The 15,485-nt window shown below is 38.8% G+C and overlaps 1 protein-coding gene across 1 annotated transcript in view; it reads right to left on the bottom strand.

Moving 5' to 3' along the window:
- Nucleotides 1–14,657, bottom strand: part of map3k1 (mitogen-activated protein kinase kinase kinase 1, E3 ubiquitin protein ligase) — an 87,433-nt gene extending 72,776 nt beyond the window's left edge. The window contains exon 1 of the mRNA XM_063042950.1: nt 13,950–14,657. Within this exon, the coding sequence (XP_062899020.1) occupies nt 13,950–14,290 (341 nt within the window). The 5' untranslated portion in view covers nt 14,291–14,657. The remainder of the gene's footprint in view (nt 1–13,949) is intronic.
- Nucleotides 14,658–15,485: the final 828 nt, after the last annotated feature.

The raw sequence follows: 15,485 nt of genomic DNA, 5'->3' as shown, positions 1-15,485 counted from the left end.
GGGGATGAGAGGAATAATAAATCAGCCAAAATGGAATGGTGGTGCAGATTCAATGGGCCAAATGACCTAATTCAGCTTCTTTGTCTTACAATCTAAAGCACCTTTCTTTCAAAACAGGACTATATAAATAGTTAAAGATATCTACAGTCTTCATCAATTGAAATACTGGATTTTTTTCCTGACAAGAAAAAAAAAACAGGATTCATGGGGATTCTCCCTCTTTATTAAATATACAAATCAATTGGACATTTTTTGTTAAGGTGCCACGTAACAAGCTTATCGATAATGTCAAAGCTCACGATACAAGAAGGGATATTGACAGTATGGTTACAAAGTGGCCAAGTAAGAAGACCACAATTAATTCTCAGATGAAGGAAGGTAAATATCTTTCTCTCAAAAAACCTACATTAGGCCTTCGTTCACCAGCAACTTTGATGTGTGTTGCTTATATTAACATCTATATACTAAACCACACTTAGGGATGCAATCCACAATCTCTAGTTTTGCAGATTACACAAACCTTAATACCATTAAGAACAGTGAGGACTGTGAGGGGTTGCAGCAGGAAATAAAGTGGTAGGATGGGCAGATGAAGTTTAATATGAGGAATGTGTAGTTATGAATCTTTATAGAAGAATGATGAGTGACATTGCAGAATAAAGGACACCATTCTAAAAGGGGTGTAATAGAGAAAGATAATAAGGCATACAGAATTTGGGTTTTTATCAATAAGGTGTAAAAGAGAAATTATCTCGAACCTCTATAAAACACTGGTCCAACCTCAACTGGAGTACCATTCTCAATTCTGGTCAACACATTATAGAAAAGATGCAAAAGTTTTACAGAACTCAAAAAAGACCTGTGATGAATGACTACAACTGGAAGTAAAAAGCTATTTTCTTTGAAGGCCAAGGGAAGACTTAAAGTAGTATTTAAAATAATGAGTGATCTGAACATAGTGAACAGCAGTAGTTTGTTTCCATTATTGAAAAGGCAAAGAATAGAGGTTACGTGTATAAAATAAAGGGGGAAAGAGCAAGGGATGACAATGGAGCAGCTAGTAGAGATGCTTCACAGCCCCAAATGCCTGGCCCTATCCTGACCTCGGGATCGGCTGTGTGGTTTGTACATTCTCCCTGGTATTAAATAGGGTCTTCAAGCTGTTCAATTTTCTTCGCACTTCCCAAAGATGTGCCAGTTAGGTTAACTAGACAATGTAAATTGCTCCTAATGTGTAGATAGGTGCAGAACCTAGTGGTGCTAATGAGAATGTGAGATTAAAAACATTAATATAGTATTAATGTAAAATAATTACATAATGATTAGTAGAGCAAGGGACTTGTTTCAATGTTTCACGACCCACATGAGAGTCAAGGGTAATACATGTTTAAGCAACTGTGATTGGAATCTAGAATGTACTGCCTGCAGATGTAGTGGAGGCATGTTGCAATGAGACCTAGGGATAAAGGTATGAGAGAGAAATATTTGCAACGCTACAGAGGAAGAGCAGAAGGTGAAGCTAAAAAGTCTGAAAATATGATGGGCTGAATTATATGCATGAGAAAGAATGGCAGTCACTGTTCCATTAGAAATAAATGACCTATTAATCAATATCACTAGGAAGGTCTACAACACTGGAGAATTTTAAAAAATCCCCATAAGGGAGCAGACAACAAAAAGCACATTCCCTCAGAATTGCACTAAAGTTGAAGAAATGACAAACATCTTATTTTCTACTTCTTGTCACCATCTGCACCATGAAAGCTGACAAATTTCACAGAATATAACCATATCACTGATCCAAAATGAACAGAATGAAAAGGGCCTAGTAAAATGGAAAAGGCATGCATTGTATGTAAAGTTCAACTGAAGTATCACTTGCCACAAGAAATCAAACCCACAAAAACTATATTTCAAATCTCATCTTCATTGCACAATCCTGTCGAAAATCAAAATTTTAAACTCTCTAAATAGTATATTGTACTTAGAAATTAGATTTTTCCCATTTCTGATGAAACCAAATTTTTAAAAAGTCACACATGCTGTCAAAATGGGAGACACCTCCCTCTCCCTTGCCAGGGAGAAAGAACCTGCAGTTTGTCGAATGTTGGATGAAATGCGAAGCCTTTGGGGTAATTTTGGTCTGTGTCTTTGCTATTGCTCAGCACACGCTTGGGTTTGGTGATGGTACCAATGCACTTTTTTTTGCTGGTGGGGGGGAGGGGGGGATCGTTGCTTGCTGCCGCTTACGCGGCGGGGGGGACACAGCTTTGGGGTTCTCACATTTAACTGTTGTTCATTCTTTGGGGCACTTCTCTGTTTTCGTGGATGTTTGTGAAAAAAAGGTATTTCAGGATATATATTGTACACATTTCTCTAACATTAAATTCCATCTCTGAACCTTTGAAAATGGCTGTGACTGAATAGCAACTTGCAGTTCAGAATAATATAATCCTAGCCTTCCAAACCAACCACATTTTAAAACTAAATCTTCCATGGAATCTTTACTACTACTGTATCATCAACTGTTGGCAATGTGGACACAAAGGTCAGCATTAATACAGCTCTGACCCTCTAAAGATAACTCGCAAGCAAAGTTACCATTTCTCCACTTAAAACCATCTGATACAGGAACTCATCGAGCAACATTCTCTATTTCCACAGATGCTGCCTGAACTGACCTGCTAAGTTCTTCCAAAGTTTGTTTTGTTTTTGTTCTGAGTGTAGGATCTGCAGCTTCATGTTTGCAGGTATACGACCCCAAGAACAAACAGCAAGAATATGCAATACCATATGACTATACAAAGCACAAGTTCATCATTTTATCCATTGTGTACATACCAGTTAAAAAGGAATCAATCTCATCACATATACCTACTCTAGGTTCATAATATCACAGGGTACAGCAAATCAAGTGTTATACTATGCACTCAAAATTTACTGATGGCCTCTGCTGCAACTATTTTCTCATGCAGTAAATTCCTAACCATAACCCCCTTCCAGACCGTGTTACATATTTCAAAGTTAGCCACTGATTTTGAAGCATTCAGAAATTAATGTTGTGTTAAGGTAAAATGTTTAAGTACAAATATTATAAAAAAATTTAGAGAAATGGATTTCCCCTGCACAAGAAAACTCAACAGGGAGACAAGCTCACGTACTGAACATTTCTCTTAAGAAAATCCAAGTCCCACAATTTTATGCAACTCACTAACCCAACTGCACTGTTTATTAAATTATTTTTAAAATGTTTAGTTTAATTGCAATATAATCAGTTGTTCAACGTCAGTCACACTAAACAGTCTGAACCAAACTCCAAAGTGAACTCATCTTTGAAATCAGAATAAGTTACAATTATGTGCCAACATGTCAGGAACAGAGACTCATCTGTTACACCCAGGGCAAATTCTGTCACACCACCTTCACATTTCTAGCAATCATAAACTTGCATTTTTGCTATAAACAAGAAGAGATATTGTTCTGACTAGCAACATCTATAAAACACGAAGCACAATTTAAATAATCAAAACAGTGCACTCTTAAAAAAATTAAACCTGTTTTAATTAAAAAAGCAACATCCTGCAATATTTAATAGAACCAGCAAAGCACAATTTAGCAGAGCAATATTTAAAGCAGCATACAGACGTGTAACTGCAATTATGATGAGCTTTGTCAAGAAAAACCACACCTGGAATACTTGACACATAAAGTGCTCTCAACACCGAAGAAAGAAGGTTCACGCCTTGGGAGAGCATCCAGCATTGACTTCTCTGGTTGACCTCTGGAATGATTGCAGCATCCTTTTAGATGCAATTGAATAAAATTTGTCTGAATTTCAGAGCTTTGTATTTCAGAATGAGAACCAAGCTTATTAAAATTATACAAAGCAAATGATCTAGATGCTCATCCAGATGAATAACTTTTGAGAGAATTGTTATTTGAAAAATTAGAACCGTCAATATGGCACAAGACAGATGTACGCTGAAGTACAAGTCCAACCAAATCAGTAAACTCATACAGCCACTTTCAGGCCTTTCAAATGCAATGAGTCTCTGATGAGAGCCTGATCACTGCTGGACTTTTAATGGCTGCTGTTCCAGGAACTGTTCAAGTAGCTGTTAAAAGTTAACATGCCGTTTATTGGATGAACATTTTTGACAATGAGTCACCTTGTTGCATACATCCTGTGTTATTGAAACGTTGTTTATTATCCTGTTGTTTGTGGCCGATAAGACCAATAGCATTCTTTCAGGCAACCACAACTACAGAGCTATTTAAGAACTATTAACAAGGCAAATCAAATACTTTTCAAAATTCAAAGTAAATTATCAGAGTACCAAATAAAACAATGAGATTCTTTTCCTGCGAGCATACTTAGCAAATCTATAGAAACATAGAAAACCCACAGCACAATACAGGCCCTTCGGCCCACAAAGCTGTGCCGAACATGTCCTTACCTTAGAAATTACCTAGGGTTACCCACAAAGAGCCCTTGAAGTGAGATCATCAGTTGTGGAAATAAAAGAAATAGAATGAGTGCAGCTATCCCCTTTTGCTCAAGGGCCTGATGGTTGAGAGGTAGTAGCTGTTCTTGAACCTGCTAGTGTAAGTCCTGAGGTACCTGTACCTTCTACCTGATGACACCACACCCTATACCACTACAATGAACAAGCCCAAGGTATTTCCAAAAGCAGGAACTGACCATTCCTACCCTCTTTTAATGCCAGATAGATTAGTTTTCATAATTGATCTGTGTTTATCACTGCTTCTCACTAGCCACTGGGAAAATATTTGCAATACCACACTGCTCACAAAAATCTGAGAATGACTCAGTACTGCTGCCAATACCATTTCACGCTCACCTCAGTACCCCATTTTATTTACATGAAAAGTCTTCAAATCATAAAAAGGAGAATAGGTTGAGAAATCAAATTTGTGCCAACCTCAAAGCTAAAACACCCACAAAAACATGCACATGGAATGGGCAAAGCTATTCACTTTCAAAAATGTAGGCAATGGACACTAATGTGCATACAGTAATTATTGTGTTAGTCATAGTACGATTTCATTGCTTTTGTATTAGTTATATTAATGTGTAAACCACGACTAACTCCTTGTACTAATATTACTAAATTTAGCTCCTATACTGAAACTGGCATAGACAGTCCTGGAAAACAGTTTCCTAAAACCAAGCTAAAAGGGAGATAGTATAGAATCAAAAATTCAGCAAAACATACAACTTTTTATTCCACAATTAAATACACCTCAACATAACTTTTCCTCTCAGACACAGTATCTCGGAGTAGCCATCTTGCATTTATGATGCACAATTTCAAACGTGACAGCATAAACGAAAAGTAGAGGATTGAACTTTCTGCAATGTTCCCATTTCCTTTCCTCTTACCGAATTCATTACTAAGTAGTGCAAAAGGTTATTAATGAACCCTCAAAACATCCATGAAGAATTATTTGTTGAAATACTAAAATCTATGATCAAATTACAAATCTATCAATTTCATTTCTGGCAAGTTCATATAAATCAGCACTCTCTAACACTAAATAAACTTGACATTTTTGCTATATCAAAAAAGGAATCCATGCACCATTTTACACCCATGAACCATAAGAAAAAGGAACCATTTTAATGATACACTAACAAACTGGATCATTTTAAAAACTTATTTCTGCTGACTATCAACAGGGAATAGTGTGCTATCAGGAAGAGTTCTTATCAGATTTTTATCTTGATGGAAACACTGGAGACTGAAAATGTTGGGAGTCTGGATCAATACACACACTGGAGTAACTCAGGAGGATGGGCGAATAGCTTTACTTATTATACTACTGAAAATAATTTTCAGCCAACTTTTAAATATTTGATGCTTTCATTGGATTAGTTCTGTGGCGCTATCCAAACATTTCCCACTCGTAGCTACGTAAGTTTGGAATATTTTTTCCTTCCTTCAAGCAAACAAATGTAGTGTAATCGTCTCAAACAGAAATAAATTTCAGTTAAAGTGAAGCAGAATTAATATTTTGGGTCAGAATTTCATATTTTAAAAAAAAGCAACACAAAATGCTGGAGGAACTCAGCAAGACAGGCAGCATCTATACAGGGAAACAGACAGTTGATGTTTTGGGTTCAGATACTCATTTCCTGTCCTGCTGAGGCCTGTCATTCGCCTATCCTCCAGAATTCCTCCAGCGTCTGTGTGTGTTGATCCAGACTTCAACATCTGCAGTCTCCCATGTTTCCATCAAGATAAAAATCTGATAAGAGCTCTTCCTGATATCACACTATTCCCTTTTGAGTCACCAGAAATAAGTTTTTAAAATAAATTAGCAGGAAATAGCAGAGAGGATAAACAAATATTATAAATCTGTCCTGACATATACTAGAACTGTTTGTTAGCTTGCCTAGTACCTGTAAGAGTAGCAAAAATAACAAAAGAGCAGAGTGATAAAATTGTATACCTTAGAAAGGTTCTAGATAAATTAAGGGCATTAAGGCCTAATAAACCTCCTGCACCTGACATTTTCCACCCTAAGAAATAGATGCATTGAATATCAAAGTTCACAAGGTTTGGAAAACATGCAAATGCAGCACTACTATTCAAGGGCGGGAGAGAGTTAACATAGCCTGGCTGCCTAGTTCATATTGGACTTTACAAAATGTGTCAGCAAGCCGAGTTCACTTAAAAAAAAATTCCTAGGATTTGGGGTTGATTCCTCCATTACTCACTTGCAATAAAAACAAAAATTGTTAGTTGATTTCATTGCTCTGTGGGTGGCAAATGTGTGCAACATTGAGAGATTGCAGCAGTGGTACAGCAAGGGGGAAAACAGGCTAGAATGCAGCAGACAGGTAGAAGGAGTGGCCCAGGGCATGAAAAACAAATGTGGTGTTCTAAATGAATGTAATATCCCTTCTAGACTCTAGGGCCTGGCTACCCAATTCCAAGCTCAACAGGACCCAAAAAAAAACTGATGGCAGTGCTGCTGAATGATCATAACATCAACCAGTATTTTTGTTTCTTTTCACAGATACTGAAAAAGAATGCTAAATGTTGGAAAATATTTTATGTTTGTTTAATTTCAGGTTAGCAGCCATATTTGACTTTGGAAGGCAAAGAGGACTTCGGCCTTCAAAGGAGACACCATATGGAAAAGAAAACTAAGGAAATTTACTTAAAAAAATTAAGTGTACAGATGTAGTAATTTTACAATAAAAACAGAAAATACTGAAAACACAACAGGTAAGCCAGCATGTGTAGAAAAACAGATAATGCATCAAGTATTATTGCATTTCAAATTTATTTTAGTATCCAAACTACCACACTTCAGACAATTTGTAATAATCTAGGAACGCAAAAGTCTGAGGTAAACTTTGACAGGACTTTCAATTGTTCATTCTTTTTTAAATGCCAGAACTCAGAATGCTATTATAATCAATGTACCCATGAACCTATTAACAATGTCAAAATACATTTCTCTACACGACTTTCCTGTCCAGTTGTCCCTTGCTCTTATCCCTGTAAGTGGAACAAGTGCTACACCTGCCCCTACACTTCCTTACTCCCCACCATTCAGGGCCCCAAACAGTCCTTCCAGATGAGGCAGCACTTCACCTGCAAATCTGTCAGAGTCAGCTGCTGTATCTGGGTCTCCTCTACATTGAGAGCAGACTTAAACTGGGGGACCACTTTGTCAAGCATCTCTGCTCCTTGACATAAAAGGTGGGAATTTCTCAGGGGCCACCAATTTTAATACTACTTCCTATTCTCATTCTGATATGCCAGTCCACGACCTCCTCTAGAGCCACAATGAGGCTATTCTCAGGTTGGAGGAGCAACACCTCATAATCCATCTGGGTAGGCCTCATGAAAATCAATTGCTCTACCTTCCAGCAATTTTTCCACCATCCTCCTTCCCTCTTTTTCTATTCTGGCTCCCTCTTACTCCTCTTCTCCTCACCACCCTCTGATGTCCCTCCTCCTTCCCTCTTCTCAGATTCCTTCTTCAGCCCTTTGCATTTTCTACCCATCATCTCCCTTCATTTTCACTTCCCTCCACTCCTGCACCCTCCCCCTGCGGCTGATTTCACCTATCAACTGCTAGGTTGTACTTCTTCCCTCCCCCACCTTCTTATTCTGCCTTCTTCCCCTTCCCTTTCTGTCCTGATGAAGAATCTTGGCTCAAATTGTCAACTGTTTATTCCTCTCCATGGATGCTGTTTGATCCCGAGTTCCTGCAGCATTTTGTATGCATTCTGGATTTCCGGCATCTGCAGAATCTCTTGTATTTATGCACTCAAACAGTTGTCAACTAAATTACATCCTTTTTTTAAACCAGAACACCCTTCATGAAAGCCTAACATAAGCTGCTGCTCATCAATAAAACAATCTAACCTTTCAATACAAGTAGTAAATAGCAGTTTGTTACAAAAGAAAAGTATATTTATTTGTAAATGCTAACGTATATTTACTTGTGTGAAAAACAATCGAGCCACTTTGGTGATAAACTTCAAAACAGAGACAGGATATTTGGCCTCTCAAATCTGCTTCACAGTTCAAAGAAATTGTGAATGCGAGACAACTCTCTACACTTGCATACCAATACCAGTATAATACTAAAGTTGGGAAATCCTAACAGAATTTGCAAGTATTGCAATAATTTGGAACAAAACAAAGTTCTACCAAGTTAAATGTGTTTCAAAATATGAAAATATAATCTAGCGTAATATATTATAGTTTAACTACTTGTAAAACTCAACTATAAGAGAAATTATGATCAAAGAACATCCACCATTGGGGAATTTATGAAGCAAATATTTGTTTCACATAACTATAATTAGCAGACTTTATCAAATCAGACAATAATAATATCTATTATCTTTACTTAAATTCAAAAATTTGGAAGTGGTGCTTGTAAGCAGTTTTGAGTACAGCTTTCAGTTTTAGTCTGAACTCCCTTTTGGGTAGGCATGGACACAATGGCTGGAATTTTAACCACATATGTTGTAACCATGCTAAGTTTAACATAGCTTATATACTTTTTTTGGATTTAGAATTCTGGACAAAGTTATCTTGGCAGGACGTTCTGTTTGTGCCCCACAAATTACTTTGGAGCCTGCAAATTCTGTTAGCAGTATAGGTACCACACCAAAAAGATATTAAATAAATTAGGAAAACTAGTATAGAGAATCTGATCATACATCAGCCATGCATCTTGAATGGCAGAACAGGCTTGAGGAGCTAAATTAAAATCATTCAGTTAATGGCTTTCAAAGAGGTAGAGCACAAATTCACTTGAAAGAACACGGGGTTAAATGACAGTTTGTATAAATGTGACTTGTATTCTTTAAATATATACCATTTGCGATTATCAAGTCACAATTTAACATTTTTTCCTTTAGATTACCAACGCTCTTCCAGGAGTTCTCAATTCTAGAGTAATAATTGTATTTAAGATTTCATTGAAAAAAATTACTGAAGTTGCTGGATGAAAGAACTTGGTAACAACCTTATCTAGCAAGTTTGGAATTTAATAGAGAAGACCGTGGGAACTACTTTTCCTCCTTTATCTCTATTAAAATATCAACATTGATGATCAAGTTGAAGACAGCCTGCAATCACTGAATGTCCTCTCATTCTTGCATAAAGTTTGAATTTGATGGCCATGTTTCTTGTTAAGAGAATGCAGTAACAGCCATCTCTGGAAGTTGCACAGCAAAGCATCCAAACAACCACAACAGCAGATAATTTAACTATTCTGCTAATGGATTAGCATTAGTCCTCTGACAGACAGAGACATCCGTGATGTTGGTTCATAGAAGGCACTATCAACTTTACAAGTAAAAGGCACTTAATCACTACAGTTAGGTCCTAACTAGAGTTAAAACAGGTCTCAAGTAAATAAAAACCTTAATCACTTTTATATACAGAATATTCACTTCTACTGCCCAACTGACTACTACAAAATACAGACGAACTACTCACAAATTTCTGACATAGCCACACAATACTCACGAAATAACTTACAGCTTGTTGTATTACCCAAAATTTGGCAGTTTGTCAAATACACCAAAATGCCTGACACAACTTAGCACATTGAAAAGTGAGAAATATGACTACAAGCAGCTCACTATACCCTCTCTTACGGTAAATCTAGGAGAGGAAGTAAGGAATATGGGTGATAAAAAAAATCAGTCATAAAGAACGATAAGGTGCCAGAGGGCTAGCAGTCAAGGGAGAATATATCACTAAAAATATATTCCTTATCCAAAGTGAAGGCAGAAGAAGCATTTTCCAGTTACTGGGGGCGGGGGGCTGTGGAATTAGAACTGTGGGCAAGAACAGCAAGAAGTGGGTTAGATCAAACATAACAGCATGTACAGAAAGAGCTTCCCAAATTAATAGAATTGCATTTTGCCCCAGGACACTCACCACACATAAACACTGAAATAAGAAAATAAATCTACCTTATTTACAAGCAAAATTAAACACTTTAAATTTGCCATTAGCAAATTTTGAAAACCAAATTTTCCCATTTATACAATCAAAAACTGGAGATGCGAATTTGATGTAAACCAACTTTTCAGATTTCACCCAGACTGAATGCAGCACACAATTATTGAATGCTGAGTCATACATATTCTTACTACATAATGATCAACCTTTAGTTCTTTTATAATGAATGTACTATAGGGCCTGAAAGTCATGTGTAACTCTGGTGTAACTGCTCAACCTATTTTGAGGTATTAAAATCATCATATATGCTGATAATATGACACAAGGTTTGTTGTTTTGTAGCATTAGTTGCCATAGATTCAACACACTGATTCCAGAGATGAGAATTACCCCATTACTATATTCTCCAGAGATTAAAAAGAATGTAAGGCAATCTTACTGAAACCTCAAAATTCTCATACAAAATTTACAAGATAAATACAGACACAATTTCTTAAGCTGAGACGTGTAAAACTCAGGGTCACAGTCTTAATGCATCAGACATGAATTGAAATTCTTTTACCAACGGGGTAGTAGATGCTCTCATCTGCAGAGGCAGACTCAGTATATTTTGCACATTTAGTAATCCCATGTTCTTTTGATATAATGTATTAGAGTAGTTAATATTTCATACAGCACTGAAACAGGCCCTATAGCCTAACTCACTATGTGGCCATGGTGCCATCAAGCTAATCCCATTTACCTGTTTTGCCCATATACTCAAAACCCTTCCTATCCAAGTGCTGTACTTACCAATGTAGAAGATCAACTATGACCTCACAGGACAGCAGAGAAAATTTTTTTTAAAATGCAAGAAACCCTGAGACCACCAGGCTTTTGACAAAACTAAACTATTTTCAAATTTATTGGTTTTGATTTATTTGTTTTCAAAAAAACTTCCACTTGACCCCTTCACCTTAACATCTCAGAACTTGACTTCTGTCGAAAATATTGTCCATCATCACAACAAGCGTCCCATTATTGTCATAGAGCGATACAGCAGGGAAACAGGCCCATCACCCCAATGAGACCATGCTGATCCAGCTAGCATCAATTTCTTACATTCAGCCTATAACCTTCTAAGCCAAGAGTTCCCAAACTAGGTCCACAGACCCCTTGCTTATTTGACAATAGCATAAAAGAGACCGGAAATCCCAGCTCTAAATCCTGCCCCTTCATGTACCTATCCAAGTACTTCTTAAATGATACTATTGTACTTGCCTCAATTCCATATACCCACCACCCTGTGAGTGAAATACTGCCCCAAGGTGCCTTTTAAATCTTTCCCCTTTTCATTGTAAATCTATACCCACTAGTTTTGGACTCCCCTACCTTTAGCAAAGACTGTTAAGCATCCACCTTATCTATACCTTCCAAAATTTGAAATATATCTACAAGGTCATCCTTCATTTTACTGTACCTGTTTTCCAAGGACTAAAATTCTAAGCCAGCCAACCTCTCCTTATAACTCAGGCATTCTAATTCTGTCAACATCCTTGTAAAGATTACTCGAAGGGTGGCCTTACAAATGATTTCTACAACTCCAACATAATGTCCCAACTCCATTATTCAATGTCCTGACTGACAAAGGTCAGCATGCTGAATATCTTCCTCTCAACCCAGCTTAACTGTGACATTGCTTTCAATGAACTATGCACCTGTACTCCTTGGTCCCTCTGCTCCATTTTGTCCCTAGTGCCCTACCATTCATAGTGCAAGTCCTATGCTGGCGTGACTTTCTGACTCACCCCCACTTCTCCAACTGAAAAACACCCTCCTTTAATCCACACTTTACTCTTCCCAAGTGCTGTATTTTCCTAATATAACACTTGCTAATTTTGTGTCATCCACAAACTTGCTGATGAATCCCTATAGATCCGCATCCAAATCATTCATAAAAGTAAATAACAAGGGTCCCAAGACCAACCGCTACAACACACCACTTGTCTCTGGCCTCCTTTCCAAGAAAGGACCTTCAACCACCACCCGCTGCTCTGAACCAGTTTTGAATCCACCTAACCAGCTTTCCCCGGATTCTATGGAATCTAAACTTCCAGACAGCTACCATGCAAGACCTTGTCAAAGGCTGTGCCCATCAACAGACAGAAATTGGAACTACAATTTAAATTGGTTTGTGTACTGAGATACAGTGAAAAGGTTGACTTCCATACTGTTCATACAGATCAAAATTCATTGTATGGTGCATTAAGGTAGTAAAAGGTAAAATAATAACAGAATGCAAAATGAAGTGTTACAGAGAAACTGCAGTGCAGGGAGGTAATAAGGTGCAAGATCATAACAATGAGGTAAAAAGTCTTGCACTAGGGAACCATTCAATAGTATTTAAGATTGAAGTGCCTTGCTAAATCTGAAACATGTTTGCAAGTCGATGCAAAATATTGATTTAAAGAACATAGATATTAATCTGATATTACTTTACTAGTTAATACAATTCACTACCAATGGCAAGAGATTCTAGTATCCCAATCAAATAAAAAGCTGGCAATAAACATTTAAATTCAAGACATTAAAAATTTCAATCAATGTTTCTATTGTTTAGCCAATTATGTTTGTCAAGTCATTAATGCTGTCATGTAGATAAGACGCCTCTTTATATTATCCCTTTTGCATCAGAATCGATGTGTTAATGTCATATATCAAATGCACGATGCCGTAAGCATCAAAGATATACACGCACACACACACTGCACAGTTCGGCACGTAGGTACAAATGTTAAGACGCCTAGTGTCTGAAAGGCAACACACCAGGGGAAAAATAAACGCGTGCCTCTGTTCACGTGCTACAAGCAATTTACTACGTTGAAGATATGTGGTATGAAACTAAAGCAGGCGTGTTAGAGAAGCAGTGTTTATGAACATTAGATGATTTATCTTGAATTGTAAATTATTAATTTGTCCGTTAACTATCTGCAGCGGCTCGTAGTTGTCCTATGCAATGCTACTAAGTCTTGTTTGCATCCATGAGAAAGCGGCAGTAAACCCTTACAACTTCAGCACCACGTTCGCTAACTTATCAAGTGAACTGAACTCCAAAGCGGAGCCACACACACTGAAGGGAGGAAGATTGCTCCACTGATCAAAGAAGATCATATGACAATGCAACAACCGACAACACATTCAAAATCTGGACAGGAAACTAGGCTTGGTAGGCACTTTCGGGCAAAAACGATACGCACACGCGAAAAAATAAATAAAATCAGTCCTACGTACCAAAAAAAACCAACAACAAACCACACAGAGCCTCCGATGTTCAAAGCAGACAGATTACCTGTAGTTACGCCCAGGTTTAGGACACACTGTTTACATCGAAGTTGAATGTGGGACACCTGAGCAGCGCCGAACCCTGCCGCTTCTCCAAGCACAGCTACAGCACGTTCGCCCAACCCAGGACTATCACCTGAGCTGAGGGAGCCGCCTTACCTGAAAGGAGCGCCTATATCCATGAGGATAGCCCCGGCCGAGCCGCCATACGCTACCGTTGATCCTCCCGCGGTGTCCCCACTGAAGTGCGCGGGCTGCTCAGCGCTGGGCTCGGCCTGGGGACACGGGTCGCCACTCGACTCTTTCTCCACCGAAGCATCGAAGTCGACACTTTTGACTTTACGGAGGTGTTTCCTGTAAGAGGCGAACTGCCTCTGGGCAGAGCCTAGCTCTTCTTCCCTCGACTCGGCGCTCTTGCTGCTGCGACTGCCGGTCACCGTGTTGGTATCGGCGCTAAGAGCCGCCCGGCTTCCCGTCACCGTCCCCGCTGCGGCCGCCATTTTGTCCTGCTTCAGTTCATGGGCGCCAGTATAATGGAGCAATGGTTGGCCTCCTACAGTACAGCCGGGTGCTGCTCCACCTCACACCGGCCCAAAAACGCACACAGCTTTTGTTTCAGGAGGGCGAAACAATCTCTGCAGCTCCACAGTCGCACTCACATCCTCCCTCCTCGCACAAGCACTCGGGCTCCGGCTGTGCTCTTCAAAACTGCCCGCGTCTCCCCCTGAGCTGGGTTTACCGTACGAGTTTATCAGCCGGCCTCAGCTGCATCTCTCTTCGTCCAGCCACGGGGCAGGACCCACCGACAAACTTCGAGTTTTCTATTTTTTTCCTCTCACTCTCAAAAGTAAAAGGGGAGGAGCACCCTAGCTGCTTCATGATGTCGGCCCGTCCCCATCCCTTATATGGAGAAAGATCCCTATCCTTCTCTGGCCGCTAACCAACTTCCTACTCCACAGCGACAAGTTAGCTGGACGTAGGAATCAACGGCGGAGAGCATTCTGTGAGTTGGTCAGTCATTTCATTCATTCATCCATCCATGCGTTCGTCTAGATGCGTAGATGGTAGATTCCCGCAGTAAATTCTAACACATTTTTAATGAAGCTACAAAATGTTGGAACTGCCCCGCAAGCTAAGCGAAGGTGAGAGAAAGAGAGTTATTCTTTCAGGTCAATAACTTTACACAGAGACAAACATTTTCAGTCGAGAAATCTGAGCTAGATTTTGACAAGCTATTTTGAGGAGGGAGAGATAACTTGATCATTTTGAATGGTCAGTTTGGAGAAGCTACAATTTTGGCATTCACAAGGTTATTTGATAGGAAACCCCCAAAGAAACAATGGGAACGATACAATTCATAGTTACAAGAGTATACATAACCATAGGAGGAGGACATCCTCGAATCTGCTCTGACATAAAGTAATCTTTCTTGGCTGATCTAATGTCAAGTCTGTGACCGGTGGTGTTCCACAGGGATCAGTGCTGAGAGATCTGCTTATATATAAATTGGATTTCGCAAAATTTGGAATTGCAGATACTGAGGAAGATCGTCAAAGGATACAGCCTGATATAGATCAGTTCAAAAAAATGGACGGAGAAGTGTCAGATGCAGTTTAATTCGGGCGAGTGTGATGTGCTAAACGTTTGGAGGTCAAAGGCATGAGGAAAGTATACAGTGAACTGTGCAGTACCTGG

The sequence above is a fragment of the Mobula hypostoma genome, chromosome 3 (genome assembly GCF_963921235.1).
Source record: "Mobula hypostoma chromosome 3, sMobHyp1.1, whole genome shotgun sequence".
NCBI classification, from domain to species: Eukaryota; Metazoa; Chordata; class Chondrichthyes; order Myliobatiformes; family Myliobatidae; genus Mobula; species Mobula hypostoma.
The sequence above is the reverse complement of the archived record's forward strand: the minus strand, read 5'-3'. Positions and strand labels throughout refer to the sequence as shown.